We start from the raw sequence: 18555 nt of genomic DNA, 5'->3' as shown, positions 1-18555 counted from the left end.
TAAACTGTGAAACTTTTATACCAAACCTAGGGATTTTTAAGGGATCTTAAGGAATTACAGTACTTGATAAATTATGTTCTTCTCAGGCTCCCGCTTCGCGCTGTGCGAAGTGAAGGTGATGGTATACCAGCTCATTCAGCGCTATGAGTTGATGCCGTGCGAAAGAACCACCATCCCCTGCGAACTGGCCAAGGACAACTTCAACCTGAGGATCAAGGGCGGGCATTGGTTGAGGCTCAAACCGAGGGTTTAGACTAAATATGTTGAGAAAAATGTAAATAAATGTGATAATAAAATAGGTAATAATTAAGCTAATTGAGTTTCACTCACGTATTTTTAGTCACTTGTGCGATATGTTTCGGAAAGCCTAGGTCTCCATTTTGAAGTCCTAACAGCGCATGATGACCACGACAGTTTGAATTCGATTAGATAATAATTTCCTTAACTAGATAATAGCTGTGCCTCACACTCCTAAAGTAAAGGTCCTATCTCAAGCGTTTGGTTAAGAAGTTTCACGGAGATTTTCTAGTAATATGTAGCTGAGTTTTGGGACTAAAACTAGTTTATGTATTCCATTTTTACTTACTTAACATAGTACAAATCAGCTACATTAACCAGTCTGTAGCTGACCTTAATAACTTCTTACCAAAAACCTAATTAAAGCAAGAAATGTCACTTTGCTAATCCGCGAAAAAAATACGTGCTAGTCAATCAGTGCTAACCCGTTATACATCCTTGCGTATTTTTACATGCAATTAATGTTCTCACGCAAGTACGCAAATAAAGAGAACTCGTAGAGCGGCGAAACACGTGTCGGGGTTTGTACTTTTGATGGTGGGTTGTTATATTTATTTGCGTATTTATTTTTGCGGTGGGAGGGTGGGAACATTAATTGCATGTAAAAATACGCAAGTAAGTATAACGGTTTCGCTCTGATTGACTAGCACGTTATTTTTTCGCGGATTAGCAAAAGCAAGATTTCTTATTTTAATTGAACAAATGAACAGACTGATATTCTAATAATAAAGAGATAACTGTTTTTGTAGCTGTCATGTTAATTTAAATAATTGATTTCGATGAATCATTTTATTGATTGATCCTATAAGAAAACCTAATTGCTTGTCTTTATCATACACCATGATAAGAACCTTATCATAAGATTGTCCAATATTATAATTTAGTTAATTGTTCTGTTTTTTTTTTTAAATATCCTGTATTATATCTCATCAGGATCAAATTATATCTATGTCGGTCTATTTTAGTGACATATACCTAAACTAAAGATTAATTTCTGATATTGAAGGCATTATCAGTAGCGGATTTGCCCTAAGCCAGAACAGACCCGGGCCTAGGGCGGCAAGACATTAGGGGCGACAAGACATTAGACCAGGGATCGGAAACCGGTATTTTTTGTATGGGAACGAAAACGATATTTTTTCGTTCTTTGTTAATTACTTCATTTCTAATTAGGTAATCTAATAATACGAAGTCGTTATCTGAAAACACAACTGAGTCCTACATTTAGAGTATAAAATAAACAGAAATATATGGTTATTTCGATGTTTTTGCAAAAAACCGGTTCCGATCCCTGCATTAGACGACCCGTCTGGCCTAGTGGGTAGTGACCCTGCCTATAAAGCCGATGGTCCCGGGTTAAAATCCTGGTAAGGGCATTTATTCGTGTATATTATGTATATTGTTATTGTCAATAAATAGAATACTTGATTTGTGTGATGAGCGTGGATATTTGCTCCTGAGTTTTGGGTGTTTTTTATATATTTTATCTTGCTGTTTAATATCATTTTTGTTCAAAATGGGAATCTTCTCAATTTATTGGTAGTTCGGGAAACCCTTGCCTCCCTTTGGTAGAAAAGAAATAGTTAATATTTGGTATCTGTATCGTTTTTGTTTCACAATTTTAGGAGCTTAGTCGCTGAGCGATTATGGCGTTCCATACGTTCGTAGAAATACAGTAGCATTATCTGTATCGGTTGCTTTTTATATAGTAACTCGTTGATTAACACTCGGAAAGCGACATTTGGAAAAGTATGACTGCTGATGAAGCCTCCAAGATACCCATGCCTATCAAAGAGAAAAGAAAGGTATAAAAAATACCTACCTACAATACATGAATCCTTCCATACTTATCGTATGGATACCAATCATGGGTACTGACCAAACTACGAATGAAAAACAAAAACAAAGTGTGTCCAAATGGAATGGAAAGAAGTGTTCTAGGAGTAAAAACAATAGACGAAATTCTAAAAATTCTAACGGCTAAAATTTAAATGGAGAGAGCATACAATACAAGACAAAGAACAGAGGTTGCAAAAAAGTATAGTTGACGAAATATAATTTTCTAAGATTCGACATAACTATAAGTTGTTCGAGAGATCAAATGTAAATGATGTTTTGTCAACTATAACGGATTGGTATTCGTGGTATAGAAATAAAAATAAAAACGAAAGGGGACAATTAAAAACGCTGGGAAGACGATATAAGAAAGATAGTTGATCCAACATGGAGACGAATTGCAAAAGACAGCGCAGAATAGAAAGCTTTGGATGTTATTATTTTGTTACAGAGCAACAAAGGCTTTTTCATCTCTCATGCTCTGAAAGTCGAACACTGTTTTTCTATTAAGTGTGCAGAAATTGATACGTTTCTGCTCTAGAGAATTTTACTTTTCGAGTATATTTTATTATGATAAGCAATTAAAATTTTGTTTAATGGATTTATTCGACAATTCCCATTCTGTTTATCCCCCATTCCATAAATAACGATAGTTTTTCCTGGCCATTTCAGTCTCGGACTATTGACCTGAACATAAAAGAGTGACTTTAATTCCTAGGTTAAAAAACAATTCACAATTTTTTAAAATGGCTATTTATTAAAAGTGTTGTGGCTAAAAGTTGGTTATTTTTTTGTAAATGATTATTAGGATAGCAATAACCTGTTGTTTACGATAATTATCACACAGCATGATAGCCGACTATGTTAAAAATACATAATTAAAATAATCATTACACGTGTATTATCACAAACAAACACAAAAATACCGAGGCTAATTCAGACTTAAAGTCTGATATCAAAATGATGTCATTATGTCATTTGCGCGTACGCTTTGCTCGTGTGTTCGCATAAGTATTGGCGCGAGCGACAATAAAAGTACTTAGTTTTTATGATATTGGAATGTTAAGTAAAACATGTTTTAATTATATATTTTTTTCTTTAAAATATATGTTACTTATTTATATTCCAGAGAAAACAACATTCGTAAAAAAATTTAGGTTATAAGTCAAATATAAACAAAATCTGTCATTTTATTTATGTATTTATTCAGAGCCCACTGTGTCCCACTGCTAGGCAAATACCTCTCCCCTCTTTTTCCATTCGTCTCTGTTTTGAGCTATATTTGGCCAGCCTCTCAAAAAGGAGTCCAAGTTATCCCGCCATCGCCGACGAGGTCTAACGGCTCCTCGGTTAGACTCGTGGGGCTCCCACTCAGTGGTTATCTTGGCCCACAAGTCGGCATCTGTCGTATTTGTTTACATTATTTGCAATTATATTGAGCTCCACTTAAAGTTTGAGTTGGCCTCAAGTTATTTTTGCTCCAAAATACAAACCTGATAGTAGATCTACATAGTCATCATGACACATTAATGGTTTTGATTTGTTGAATGATAGGTATACACCGCCGCGCCGCCGGTTCGATAATAGTCTTATTAGTCCTGCTTCGGACATAGTTCGGAGTAGTCGTGCTTGTTATTATTTTTTATGACTATTTGGCACGCACGTAAGTAAATAGAGATAATTTGACATTAACGTATGTATTTAAACTTACAAAACCGACCAAGAGAATATCGTCAGGTCTGCCGTCCTATCACTAAAACCTATCAAAGCTGCATATTACCAGTTTTCGTTTGGATGAATATTCTAAGACAGGAAAAAATTCTCTATCGACTGGTCTTGGAATCATATTTTTATCATTTGTAGTTACGGAGATACAGACTCGACCTAACACGCTAACTGCATTATAATATGATACTTCTCGATACTATAAAATCGCAAACCCACATTATTCTTCTATAAGTAATATAAAAGCGCTTAGCCAGTTGTTTATTTTAATTAATCTTTTACAACATACAAAGCTAAAACACATTTACTTGGAAAAACTTTATAAATTTCCATTAAAGCCATTTAACCCTATTATTATGTTTTATCACGTACACTTTTTTATAACAAATACTATACAAAAAGACAGTTACTACGCTTAAACATGGCTAACGTTCTTTAACTGTGTGTTTAAAAGACTTTTATTGCGATCCATATTACAAATACACCACTAAAACCTATTTAGTTTTCTTAACGGGAAGTTCTTGTTTGAGAAAAAGAATAATAATACAACAGTTAAACATGGCCAACTAACAATGCTACGCTAAAACCCCGCTAAGTGTAAAACATATTCCCTTAAATTTTATTACGTAGGACAGACAGTTTTTCAATGCGGCGCGCGCGCAGTAAGTTGTCTGTTTTCGTTGGTGAGTAATGGATGCATGTTTATGTCAAAAATGTCCGGTATGCGAATGTAAGTGTTAAATATCTCTTTATATTAAGGATTTAGGCACACTAAGATTAGATTTTAACTATCTTATAGTTTGTATTTTCCTACACATCTTTTAGACAACATAAATAAGTAATGAAATAAGGAATAATTTATAATTGTTATTTCTTTTATGCGTTATACGATTTTCAGAATACAGGCTTAGATTTAGCAGACCTAGAGAGAAGGGAATCTAAATAGGTACAGTTAAAAACAATGGCCAGTAGAGTATTAAAATCAACCCTGGCTGAACGCTTTGATTTATGTACCTATCACTATAACTTGAATTTCAGTGGATTTACCTTGAGACCGTAACGTGTAAGTCCAAATCAAAATGCTTTCTAAATTAGTGTTCGTGTTCATGTTGCAGATAGTCTATGTTAGATGAGTAAAAGAGCCTTGACGGTATGTTTAAAGTGATAGAAGAAGAAAATATAATTTGTTAAGAGTTTATACAGTTATGAAATAAAACAGGAAACAACACGCTGCGCCGTTCTGTGCAAGAAAAATGAAGATCAAGAGGAATCCACCTTTATATGATGTTGACGCCCTACTTAATAACTATGGAACTAGATATCTATCACAGGAGATACATTAAGAGAACGCAATATGCCTAGTAAGATGACGAAGTCACTCGTGTTGAAAGCATTACCGAAATCCAAGAACGATAACACCCTGATATACCATATTTGCACGTATTTATGCAGTAATTTTTACAAGAGCGGTGAAGTGCAGTGCCATGTGGGGTAACCGGGTTTGGTTTATATGGATTTGTGAGCGCATGTCTATTCAAAACAGTAACCTGTTGATGTACAAAAGACACTCAAGAACTTTAGAGAGGAAAGGAAAAAATGGAAATAAATAGAGCGGTAGTCTAAGAAGAAGGAGGAATTGGACTTTTTAGCAAAGGAATAAGTAATAGCGGTATCTTATTAAAGCGACGGGAAAATATAAGAAGAAATACATATGATGATATGATCAATAAGGTCAATTAGAGTTTTGGCTCAGATTGTTGACTCCAACGGAATTAGACGAGATGAACATTACGTCCTTTCTAAGGGCACTTTCAGTGAATTGATCAAGGGAGGAAGAAGGATAGTCAGAAGTTGAAGTATTTGAAAAAAAGTTAGGTTGATGCATTAGAAGGAAAGTTTAGGATATCCTACTTACCGAGAAAATTTTTCAGAAGAAAAGAAGTCCAGATTAAGGGAGTCGAGACCAAAGAAGTCATTAATTCACCTTTTTGATGGTTCCAACTCCAAGTAATTTAAGAAACTACCAAACTTTAGATGGTCCCCAAATTCAACAAAATTATGAATTTGAAGCCTTTGATCATCTCCGCATATTGTACTACAGTGATTCCGTAATGCATGACACTTAGCTTTATATTTATGCGAAGGATGTTAAAGGCAGATGCTAAAGTAGGTAACACATTTCTGTAAATTCGTTTTTTATCTTATGTGTATCCAACTAGTAAGTCCTCACCGATTACAGAGACAACTGCTCCAAATTCGGCATAATTACTACAGATTTCGATGCCTCTAAACCTAGTAAGTAGCATGTTGAGTTACCTTTTACCATCGTAAAACTCAGGAAGTCACAAATCTCATATAAAAAACTAGTAGGAATCTGAGAACTAATAGATTTTAGTGTGGTCATTTAGCCTTACTAGGTTTTTGAACTGGCAATCAAAGCGCGGGGGGCGCATTTTCAAAAGTGGTATTTATTAGGTACTGGGCCTTACATGGATCACCTGATACCTACCTTACAATGGTTAGTAATCTACGCCTACATCTAACAAATATTTGAGACTGACACAATTTTCGTTTTTACTCCTTCGCGTAAAATTGTACAAAGCTGAAGACTGATTTGTCAATATTTTTTACGTTTTTAATTTTATTTTTGAATGCAAATAAATACATATACGATACAGGTGTGATTTATTCATTTAACAATAAGTAACTCTATAAACTTAGTAGTATAATGCTGATCAACGTGATTTTATAAAAAAAAAATGCAAATATTTCCACGACTTAAACCTAGTGAGCATTCGTCATTTAACGGGGTTTTAGAATAGGAACGCATACATATTACTTCAATATGTAGGGTCATTACATAGCTAAAAAACGGTTACAATCCAATAACGTGTGTATTATAAATGTTTTCTAGGTAATATTTTAACAGATACAATACTATAAAATTGTTCAGTACCTTTGCGGTTATTAAGCTATGTTTTGTTTATTACACAATTCACAATTACGATACTATAAACACGTAAATTGACTTTGGCCGTTATTTAGATATTTTTTATATATTATTCAATTCTAAAGAACGGCTAAAGTATACTTAACGGTGTTTTAGGAGTAATATCGTACATATTTTAGTAATTATTTGCAATACTAAAACACAAAATTGTGATTTTCTAATTAATAAAATAATATTTGAGAAAATGGTTTTCAAAAACAGTAAGCATAAATTTAGTTTTAATTTTTGCATAAAAGAAATCCCGAATAAATGTACACATTTTCTAGAGATATTGGTTTGAACGTTTTTTGCCCATATCTCAAAACTATAATTTGTGGGTTAGATAGGTTTTAGGGATAGGACGGCAGAGGTGTTAACCAAGACTCACTAATGGAAAAATAATTGAACAAAATTTAACCTTATTCTGGTAGTAATAAGTGAGTTTTTAGTTATCAAACTACTACAATATAAACTCTTTCCAAATAACGCAATGTAGTTTATTATTGTATTAATGTAGGTACAGGTAATATGAAAATAAAAATAGACTATTTTCAATTGCCAAAAGTTATTATTAAGTCCGCCATTTCGTACTTATAATTATATGTGCAATTAAGGTTAAATAAATAAAAAAACACATGAAAACATTAGTAATAAAAATTATGTCTGACATGTGTCTACATTTATTTAAAAAAAAGTCATTTATCGTCGCAAAAAAAAGTAGTACATACAGCAACGAATAATCAAACAAAAAAGACACACAAGTACAATAGGGACAATAGCGTGTACTTCCAATAGGGTAGGGGGGTAGGGGGTAGGGGGTAGGGTCGGGCAGGTTTGGGGGGGTTGTGAAAGTATTTCGTATAAGTCATCATGGTTGTCGTTTTCTAGGGTTTCAGAGGTGCGGATTTTGAAAAATTGAGATCATTTTAAAATCCAAGATGGCGGACATGTATTTTTCGTCAAATTCGTCATGGGTATCGTTTTATAGGTTGTAGAGGGTGCGCGAATTTCGAAAATAATGGCCATTTTTTGTAAATTAACCAACAATATACAAATTGCGACACAGAAATGGAGATGGATAGGACATACTATTCGAAGAGGGGAAACAAATAATGCTACCATAGCCTTCGCGTGGAAACCGCCGGACGGAAGCCGTGGTTCCGGGCGTCCTGTACACTCTTGGCAACGGTCCGTCCTAAGAGAGCTACGAGCGGTCGGGTTGAGCTGGAGCGAGGCCAGAACGCGAGCTGAAGATAGGAAGGCGTGGCGCGAGCTTGTGAAGGCCCTTTGCGCCTCTGGGGTGCTTTAGGACAACAACAACAACATACATCTAAGCCATCCTCAAAATTCACTCTATTGATAGGTGAAAACCGCATGAAAATATGTTCAGTAGTTTTTGAGTTTATCGCGAATATACCGATAGACAACCGCAGCGGGGGACTATTTTATAAGGTGTAGTGACATAAGTGGCCAATTGAAGAATTAAACTATATTTAGGTATTGCGTGATGACGCGTTGACCTTCCTTATCATTGTTGTGTCTATTCTATAGTAGAGTTCGGTACCGCACGTGTATTAGATTAGATTAGATTAGATGATTTATTTCATGGTCGTCAAAATAAAAATGAATATTATAATTATCGTAATTATAAATTTAACAATACTAATGAAATGAATTATAGCTCCGATAGCGATTGTCAATACAATTAGAATAATAGTAAGTAGGTAAATAGCTGTACAAAAAGTAATAGCTGGGGTGGTTAGAGTAGCGCTACCTCGTTTCAAGCAAAATAGGCACAATGGTTGTCGATTTGCGAAAAATGCCCAGAAGAACTAAATAATTCCAAAATAAAAACGTTAAATCATATATCTCAGATATCGGAATCATAAATCTTAGATAATCACATATTACTTCAAGTAGAATGCAAGTTTCTACCAAAAACTACCTACTTTGTAACTTGAGAAATAGTATTTTATACAATCGTGACAATAGAGAGGTTTTCAGTCGAGTACCGTGCTTAGGCAGCTAGTGCTGAGTTGCCTAAGTAAGGTACGAGATTGAAAAAACTTGACTGTATCTCTATTGTATACAATACTTTTTCTACGATTCATCTAAAATAATACTTTTTTTTTTTAATAAAACCTAATTCATTAATAAAAATTGGTAAGTATCTCAGTAGACAAAAATGTAGAATCCCGCCCCGCGCCCCTCGTCCGTTTAGTCTGTTCTATGGGAGCGTGGCGGCACGTAATTAGTCAATTTTTTTATAGTTGACTACAGCGTATCGAAATGAATTTTATAGTTTCGGGTATTCGAGACAGAAATTTCAGGCGTTTTTTTTCCTTTCTTTAACCTCTCGTGCGGCAAGATGCCTCGAAATGGACGCTCTCGCCCAGCGCGTAGATTTAAAATATTGCTTTGCCGCCCCAGGGGTTAACCTTTAGTTTTATTTGCAGATAATGTTAGTCTACATATGGATAGCAGCTGTATTAGCGGCGATATACCTGTACTGTCGCCAAATTTACTCAAGATTCAGCAAATATGGAGTCAAAAATATGAAACCTGTACCCCTGTTCGGGAACAGTGGTCCTATGATACTCAGAACTAAATGTTTCTTTGAAATCCTTGTTGACGTGTATAATAAGTTCCCTGAAGAAAGGTTGGTACTATTAACTGCTTTACCTACATCCATATCATAACCTCCCTGTAATATGTATATTCAGAAACAATAAGCTAACGACCATATATATTAAGGAGCCTGTATCTGTGGTGGCAGTTGCGAAATGAAGTGTTAATTGCAAACAATTTTGAAAAATCTCGCATGTTACTTGCTCTCGCAAATCTCGCTTGTTCTTCTTCTTCTTTCCATCCTGTTACCCCCTGCTGGGGTTTAGGTTCACTGACTCCGGTCCTGGGCAGCTTGGGTACCTTCTCCCACCCCATCCCCAATACACCCAACTCTTGCTCCACGGAACGGCGCCAAGTAAATTTAGGGCGACCAGGTTTCCGTTCTCCGGGCATCTTCCAGTTCAGTCTTCATACTTGACAAAGAGTGACACTTATTTACTAAATTAATTAATTCATTTTCCAGGTTTGTGGGCTTTTTTGAATTCCTAAGGCCGATGACAATAATTAGAGATATCGAACTCATCAAGAAGGTCACGGTTAAGGATTTTGAATACTTCCTTGATCATCGCTCATTTGTCAGTGAAGAAGCCGACCCTATCTTTGGTAAGTATCTCAGTAGACAAAAATGTAGAATCCCGCCCCGCGCCCCGCGTCCGTTTAGTCTTTTCTATGGGAGCGTGGCGGCACGTAATTAGTCAATTTTTTTATAGTTGACTACAGCGTATCGAAATGAATTTTATAGTTTCGGGTATGCGACACAGAAATTTCAGGCGTTTTTTTTTCCTTTCTTTAACCTCTCGTGCGGCAAGATGCCTCGAAATGGACGCTCTCGCCCAGCGCGTCGATTTAAAATATTGCTTTGCCGCCCCAGGGGTTAACCTTTAGTTTTATTTGCAGATAATGTTAGTCTACATATGAATAGCAGCTGTATTAGCGGCGATATACCTGTACTGTCGCCAAATTTACTCAAGATTCAGCAAATATGGAGTCAAGAATATGAAACCTGTACCCCTGTTCGGGAACAGTGGTCCTATGATACTCAGAACTAAATGTTTCTTTGAAATCCTTGTTGACGTGTATAATAAGTTCCCTGAAGAAAGGTTGGTACTATTAACTGCTTTAGAATAGAATAGAATAGAATAGAATAGAATAGAATAGAATAGAATAGAATAGAATAGAATAGAATAGAAGAAATTTATTCAGAAAACGCTAATACATGAGACGACAGAATCAATTTATTATTAAGCGTCACTGAAAAGGTCTCCACTCAGCTTAATGTCAAGATACCACCTAAGGGTCTCGACGCTGGTCTTCCGTGGAAACTACATCCATATCATAACCTCCCTGTAATATGTATATTCAGAAACAATAAGCTAACGACCATATATATTAATGAGCCTGTATCTGTGGTGGCAGTTGCGAAATGAAGTGTTAATTGCAAACAATTTTGGAAAATCTCGCATATTACTTGATATAGAATGATATGGCATTCGGCCCCCGAATTTAGGAGTAATTTGTCTCTGTCTTCTTCTTCTTCTTTCCATCCTGTTACCCCCTGCTGGGGTTTAGGATCACTGACTCCGGTCCTGGGCAGCTTGGGTACCTTCTCCCACCCCATCCCCAATACACCCAACTCTTGCTCCACGGAACGGCGCCAAGTAAATTTAGGGCGACCAGGTTTCCATTTTCCGGGCATCTTCCAGTTCAGTCTTCATACTTGACAAAGAGTGACACTTATTTACTAAATTAATTAATTTATTTTCCAGGTTTGTGGGCTTTTTTGAATTCCTAAGGCCGATGACAATAATTAGAGATATCGAACTCATCAAGAAGGTCACGGTTAAGGATTTTGAATACTTCCTTGGTCATCGCTCATTTGTCAGTGAAGAAGCCGACCCTATCTTTGGAAGGAACTTGATATCTTTAAAAGTTATGTATAAAGCCCCATTTAGACGGATCAAGAACTTGCATGCGATTTTCTATACATTGTGCTATTTAGTGAATCGATCGACTTATGGTTACCAATGTATTATACATTGCATAAAAGTTCTTGATCTGTCTAATGGGACGTATTTAATTATTTTCATTTTGTGGAGGTCCTGGGTTAAGGCAGTTTAATACGAATATTTGTTCCTGAGTTATGGATTTCATCTATGTGTCTAAGTATGTATTTATCTATAAGTCGCCTCCCCCTCTCTCCGCTCCCCGCCGCTCCGCTCTCATCGCCTGGTATACCTCTCTCTGTTTATTTATATTATTTTTCTTAGTGGTTATTACTGTAATAGTTATTACAGGCTCTGCGAAGGTCTAAAGGTAAAATCCGCGTTGGTCTTATCATGCAACATCAAATTTGAATGACAAGATAAATGATTACTCAACATAATAATTATGCCTACGGATTAAAATGATCAATTTCAGGTCAGGAATGGAAGGACATGCGTTCAGCCTTAAGCCCAGCATTCACGAGCTCGAAGATGAAGCACATGCTGCCATTCATAGTGGAAGTGGGCAACCAGATGGTTTTGTCTTTGGACCGTCAGTTGAAGGAATCGAAGAGTAAGTATTTGTTTAAAATTAGGAGTCAGGTTTGAAAGTAAAAAAATGATCAATGTAAAAAAATGCGCATAGATTGATTTTGGCGTGATAACGCCTTATAAATTGATGAGCACCGGTAGCATGCACGAAAAAGTGTCACGATGTGGACAGATCTCCATGGTAACATTGTGGACAGATCTCCATGGTAACTCTTTCTTTGTATTATACAAAATAATGATAATTCAGTGATAATAATTCAATTCAATACATAAATAATAGTGTGCAATTTTTTCTTATGATGTTATCACGCAAAATTATCTTCCGTAAACCGACTTTACAGACAACCATTTTTTAGGTTTTTTTTAGATTAATCAATATGTTTTGAAAGCGGGGTAATGTGCGCGCCTAAAATATATTTTATATCACCCAATTACAGTTAAAAATAGTTAATTTATATTTTTTTTACTTCACTAGTTTTTACACACTACGGCTATTGGTATACCAATATTGTAAGTTTACTCTAGCCAAACATAAATATAAGACAATGGCAAATCGGAACGTACTCATTCCCCAGGGCGAATGATTTCAATGGATTTTTTCTAAATTCCGTTTGATAAAATTTGTTCAACCAAACTTTATTTATACTGTTATTTGTTATTGTTTGCCAGAGGGGTATATAGACATCGAAACTAAAGACCTGTCAACCTACTATGCAAATGACGTCATAGCATCATGTGCCTTTGGCTTAAAAGTGGACTCCCTCTTAGAGCCCTACAATGAGTTCTACAAGATGGGATATAAGACTTCTACCTTTGGCTTCGCGGCGATTCTAAAGGTCTTTGGATATTCAAACTTCCCACGGCTCATGAAGGTGTGAACATTAATTTATTATCCCTTTGCATTGTTCTATGTTTTTTCCTTTTAAGGCCAAATTTATCTGTGCATCTTTTATAAAACGTTGATAAATTTTATCCTGTACTTACATTATCGATTAAAACAAGATTAAGCCCATTCACTAATGACCTAGGCTCTAAAAATACATTAGAAAATTAAAACTAAAAAATGAACAATCACGGATAAAAGCTTCAAAGAATTAGAGAATTTACTGAGTCAGTAAGTATTGATATCAAGATTTATATATTATTTTTAGCTAATCAAGATGAATCTCTTCCCCGCTGATGTGACAAACTTCTTCCAACACTTAGTCCTCAGCACGATGAAGGACCGTGAAGTGCACAATATTCTGCGACCGGACATGATTCATCTGCTTATGGAAGCCAAGAAAGGTAATATTATACTCAAGTGTTTGCACTTTGGCTCTGACAAAATCTGTGTTGAATTAATTAAATGTTAAGTGATAATGCTGTGACTTAATTCGACGTTCATATATCGACTCGATCAAATATATTTTTTTGTCCTTTGACATGTTACCAAATTTGAATATCGTTACTATATTTATGAATGTAAAATTAAGTAGGTTCTATAAGTAGGACTTTGAAATCCATTAAGTCATTAACACAGTAAATTTAACAAAGTTAACAATATTAACTTTAACAAGTCTTATCATTTTTTTACAGGTCAGCTTGTTTATGAAGATAATACTGTCACTGATGTTGATGCCGGATTTGCTACAGTAGAAGAATCTAATGTTGGAAAGAAGGCTATTAACAAAGGTAGGTAAAATAATATCACTTTTAACAAAACCAATTGTGACCAAATGAAATCCAAAACAAATGTTATTTAAGTAACACAAGTTGCACAGAATATTATCACATTTATTTTCACCAGAATGGGCTGACATAGATCTAGTCGCACAAACAGTCCTTTTCTTCATCGCCGGTTTCGAGACGGTCTCCACAGCCATGGCTTTTTTACTTTACGAGCTGGCTCTGAACCCTCAAGTCCAGGAGAAACTAGCTCAGGAAGTGAGGGAACACGATAAGAGGAGTGGCGGCAAGTTTGACTACAACTCCATTCAGAACATGGTTTATATGGATATGGTGGTCTCAGGTACAAATATTAACGAGACAAATCTTATGTAATAAATTATGTCTATGTAATATATGGTTTAGTAAGTGTATTTGTGGTACACTTGTTGTAAACTATTTGTTTTTATAATTACAGAATCATTACGACTTTGGCCTCCTGCTTTTTTAGCAGATCGACTTTGCACAAAGGACTACAATATGGGCAGACCCAACGATAAATCTACAAAAGACTTTATTGTAAGTTAAGTTAATAAATGTAGGAAAACTCTAATTCAATTTACTCTTCCACGCACAATTTTACTCACTTCCATTTATAAGTATTAGGGCCTACGCTAGCTGGCGCGGGTGCATGGAGCGGACGAGCGGGTTAGCGAAAATCAGTATGAGCAACGCTAACTGAAGCGGACGCGTGCGGCGGATTTCACCTACAAATAGCACCCGCGTGCGTGCGCGTCAGATAGCGTAGGCCCTTAGTAAAATAAGATAATATACGCTGTTATGACTCCTTGATTAGGCATAAATATTGCTTTCCTACTGGCTTAGAAACTTTCAGTATTACCCACGTAAAAACATGTTTCACGCTTTGCTTATCTGTTGTTATTTCATCTTACCTTATTATCATATATTTGTGTTTGTTCATCTAAAGCTTTACTATGTAATTTTGTCCCCAAAATGTACCTATTGAAGTTTTATCTACCATGTTTTATGACAAATTTCAGTTGAAAAAAGGTGACAGCATCAACGTACCAGTGGCGGCAATTCAACGTGACCCGAAATACTTTCCAAACCCCTTGAAATTTGATCCTGAGCGCTTTTCTGAGGAGAACAAGCATAAGATACAGCCCTTCACTTACATGCCTTTTGGTCTGGGTCCAAGAAACTGCATTGGTAAGGCAATATATTAGAAAAAACATAGTATGATAAGCGCACCATTGTCTGAGGAAATAACTACGTGTTGAATTGTTTACCAAGCTTCATATGAAAAAAGACTAAATCTTCAAGGAAGAATTTGTTAAGGAAAGGAGAGCACTAAGCAGCATGTTTCACTATCAGGCAACCGAAATTCTAGTCGTTTCCGAACTCACAACAAAATGAGCAACATGACAACTCCGAACAAAGCGAAAGTTTAGATTATTACACCAGAATCTGGGACTAATTGGCGTTCTTAACTGATGTTACTCTTCCCAGGGTCCCGGTTCGCATTGTGCGAAGTGAAGGTGATGGTGTACCAGCTCGTCCAGCACTACGTGCTGATGCCGTGCGAGAAAACCACCATCCCTTGCGAACTGACAAAGGAAAGCTTCAACCTGAGGATCAAAGGCGGACATTGGCTGAGGTTTAAGCCGCGGACATAGGCTAAATGTGTAAACTAAAAGATGTGTGAAGAAATATGTGATAGTAAATGTGAGAAAGTAACTGCCGCAATTAGAAATGGTTTTGTTTGTGTTCCTAATGAGAATCGTAGTAACTGCGTGTAACTGATAGGATGCTGTGGCCATTGTTTTAGTCAAAAAATAATTATGACCGCGGCCGGCAAAGCATCCCACTTTGTCGCTTACCATAAGGACCGTCAAACCATGCTGTCTCTTTCTAATGTACGGTACTTTCCCTTTCGGCTAAGAGATAATACTTTCCGATACACGTTTAAGAGATAATACTTTTCTAATCCTGATATCAGAGGATCCTGATATCGATTATGATTACATTAGATTAAATATTTATTCGATTTAAGTTAATTTTAGACCATCTTATCATATTCAATTGACATAAAAATACGTACTTGCATAACAATGATTCATCACTATAAATTAAAGTATTGATATGATTTATACAAAAATAATAATTCGTAGTAGTAACAATTCCTAATTATTTTCTTCTACTCGTCGATTGTAAATGTTGAATTAATATTTCGTATACCAAACTATAATTGCGTACTCTTCATGTATGAGCTCCCAACTCAACTATAATATGCATTTCGATATGCTGCAGTCAACTATAAAAAATACCAATCACGCGCTGCCGCGCTCCCATTTCTGGAGTTGCAGGCGTACTTAGGCTAAGGAGACTGCTTACCATCAGGCGGGCCGTATGCTTGTTTGCCATCGACGTAGTATACAAAAAAAAAGAAGTTTTTTAAGTTACACTCTATGACCCCGTAGGTATTTTTTTTAAATTTACTGTGCAGCAATGTAATGCAAACATTACGAGACATAGACAGAGCAGTGGGGGGACACTAAAGCGTTCGGGCATTCTTGGCTCTGATCGGCTCATCATTGCTCCGAGCAATTACTTATTCATTGCAATGATTTCTTTACCGAGCTGTATATATAACGAGAAATAAATAACGAGTGGTGTGCAGAAAACGTTTTTTTTTTTTTCAGCATTTTTTTTTTGTCGAATTCGGCCAAAACTCAAATAATATTTTTGGCTTCTTATAATTCATAATAATTTATTTGCGATAAAAGGAGTTACAATAGTTGGTACATTATAACCTCATCAACCTCAGGAATGCGTAGTTAAAATCTGCCGGGCTTAATTGTCCCACGGCGTATAGTGATTTTTGTATTTCCTTCAACAAACCAAGCACATTTAAAAAGTGACATTTTATGAAAAAGCAAGATTGACAATAAAATTATCTAAATCTCCCGTACGTACGTAATGATCAAAACAAACGAGTGTATCATCATGATTAGGTGGATCACAGTATCAGTACGGATTTGTTGGTCATGAATTCATAATATTATTATTATTATATAATTATAGGCGAGCAGCTATTTAGCTGATGAGCCTATGTCACACAGTGTCCTGTATTATACAGTTCAAAGTTTGTAAAGTCGTATCACATCACTAAGTAACATCAGTCTAACTTATTGTTTAAAAGCCACTTGTCCAATCTGTTTTTAAAAACATTGACCGAGGGAGCAGTTACAACACTATCCGGTCAACGGTTCCAAGCCGCCACGACACGGTTGGACGAAGAATGATATGATAATGATATAATATAATATACGTGTAGCGTTCTAGTGTTGCCAAACGTCAGGATTTCCTATGATATTTTTTTATATTGGACATTCTTAGAGAAATCGACTAAGCCCCATAGTGGGTGCCGTTCAATTTTAATACAAACTTTTAGCATAATTTCATTTAACTACTATGGAAACTCATAATAAACATTATGTATAAAAACAAACCACAGAATGTTGTTTGTCATACTAATTAAATTACAGAATACTGTATAGCCATAAAAACATTCTTCATAACAATCCTCAGGAATAATTTTACTTCTAATAACATTCATTTCATATTATGATTAAAATGTAGAACTAAATTTTAATGAATTATCAGGTGGCATAATTTTCTATGACATATTAAATTATACAAAATCTACTCATTGAACTTTAAGGCTGGTTAGGTACGACGACGAGCGAAGCGAGGAGGAGTGTTAGGTAGAACTGTGACCATATGGACAGAAATGTATTTTTGCTCGTTCATTTTCACTAGGCGTTTATAACCTTCAATATTATGATATTAGTTTTGATGCATGAAAACCCTTCTGAATAATAAATTGTATAAAAAATAAACATTATGCTGGTTGCCTGTTATGAAAATACATTATTATGCTAGTTAATTATTATTACTTTCGACATTATGCAATTTGTTTTTATTTCTCTTATTTTTATACCGAATCATCATTTCTGCAATTCAAAATTATGCAATTCAAATTATGCTAAATGAATATTCGCAAAAAGTTGTTATTAAAAACATTACACACCCCCCCATAGTAAGCTCAAGAAAGCTTGTGTTGTGGTACTCGGACAACGATATATAAGTATAATAGATAGAAAACACTCAGACTCAGGAACAAATATCGGTGCTCGTGGGATTTAAACCCAATAGGCAAGATCGGTCGTCAAATACATGTCAGATCGCCAGACATGTCAGGATTTTTAGTTCTTGGTCAGGATTGCTAGGTGACTTGGCTTAGTGCTAGGGTTTTTTTTAGAAATTTTAATCACTATGAGCTAGCCAAAAGCAAAAGTTGGGGAGAGGAAAGGGAAGGTTATGCTGTAGCTACACGGATCCCTTTCTTTCGCATAAATCGAAAGTCATAATGTAATGATAGTCATATTATCATTAGTCATAACTCTGAAACCGTTAACTTATCAGGAATTTCATTAGGTTATCCTATAGATAGGTTAGGTTAGGTTTGTTTTATGGGAATCCTGAAAAGTTACGCGTTTCTGAGAAAAACCAAATTATGGCTAACAAAAATGCGGACAAACAATATATTATGACTTAAAATTTTATGGGAAACAATAGAGACCCGTAGCTACAGCATATGGTGGCGAATAAATGGACTGGTGGCTCACAAAAGGTTTTGGATTAATGAATTTAATGGGCGCCTTTATGCTGATGCTGAATAAGTGATTGCCTAGAAAAATGTTATCCAGATGTTATTCATTTCAACAGCAAATAACCGTGTCTCCCAAAATATTTGCCCAAGAATATTAAATAAGGTCACCATATTTAATAGATAAAAAATAATAAATTACAGCG

At 35.5% G+C, this 18555-nt stretch overlaps 1 protein-coding gene across 1 annotated transcript in view; it reads left to right on the top strand.

Annotated features, from left to right (window-relative positions):
• The window catches only part of LOC133521733 (uncharacterized), a 33775-nt gene extending 18352 nt beyond the window's left edge, over positions 1 to 15423 (top strand). The window contains exons 11-21 of the mRNA XM_061856800.1: positions 87 to 247; positions 9304 to 9506; positions 9939 to 10078; positions 11888 to 12031; positions 12679 to 12881; positions 13161 to 13296; positions 13588 to 13683; positions 13799 to 14020; positions 14135 to 14235; positions 14718 to 14886; positions 15187 to 15423. Of these exons, the coding sequence (XP_061712784.1) occupies positions 87 to 247; positions 9304 to 9506; positions 9939 to 10078; positions 11888 to 12031; positions 12679 to 12881; positions 13161 to 13296; positions 13588 to 13683; positions 13799 to 14020; positions 14135 to 14235; positions 14718 to 14886; positions 15187 to 15353 (1742 nt within the window). The 3' untranslated portion in view covers positions 15354 to 15423. The remainder of the gene's footprint in view (positions 1 to 86; positions 248 to 9303; positions 9507 to 9938; positions 10079 to 11887; positions 12032 to 12678; positions 12882 to 13160; positions 13297 to 13587; positions 13684 to 13798; positions 14021 to 14134; positions 14236 to 14717; positions 14887 to 15186) is intronic.
• Positions 15424 to 18555: the final 3132 nt, after the last annotated feature.

The sequence above is a fragment of the Cydia pomonella genome, chromosome 10 (genome assembly GCF_033807575.1).
Source record: "Cydia pomonella isolate Wapato2018A chromosome 10, ilCydPomo1, whole genome shotgun sequence".
Classification (NCBI taxonomy): Eukaryota; Metazoa; Arthropoda; class Insecta; order Lepidoptera; family Tortricidae; genus Cydia; species Cydia pomonella.
This window is presented reverse-complemented; position numbering and strand designations above follow the sequence as displayed.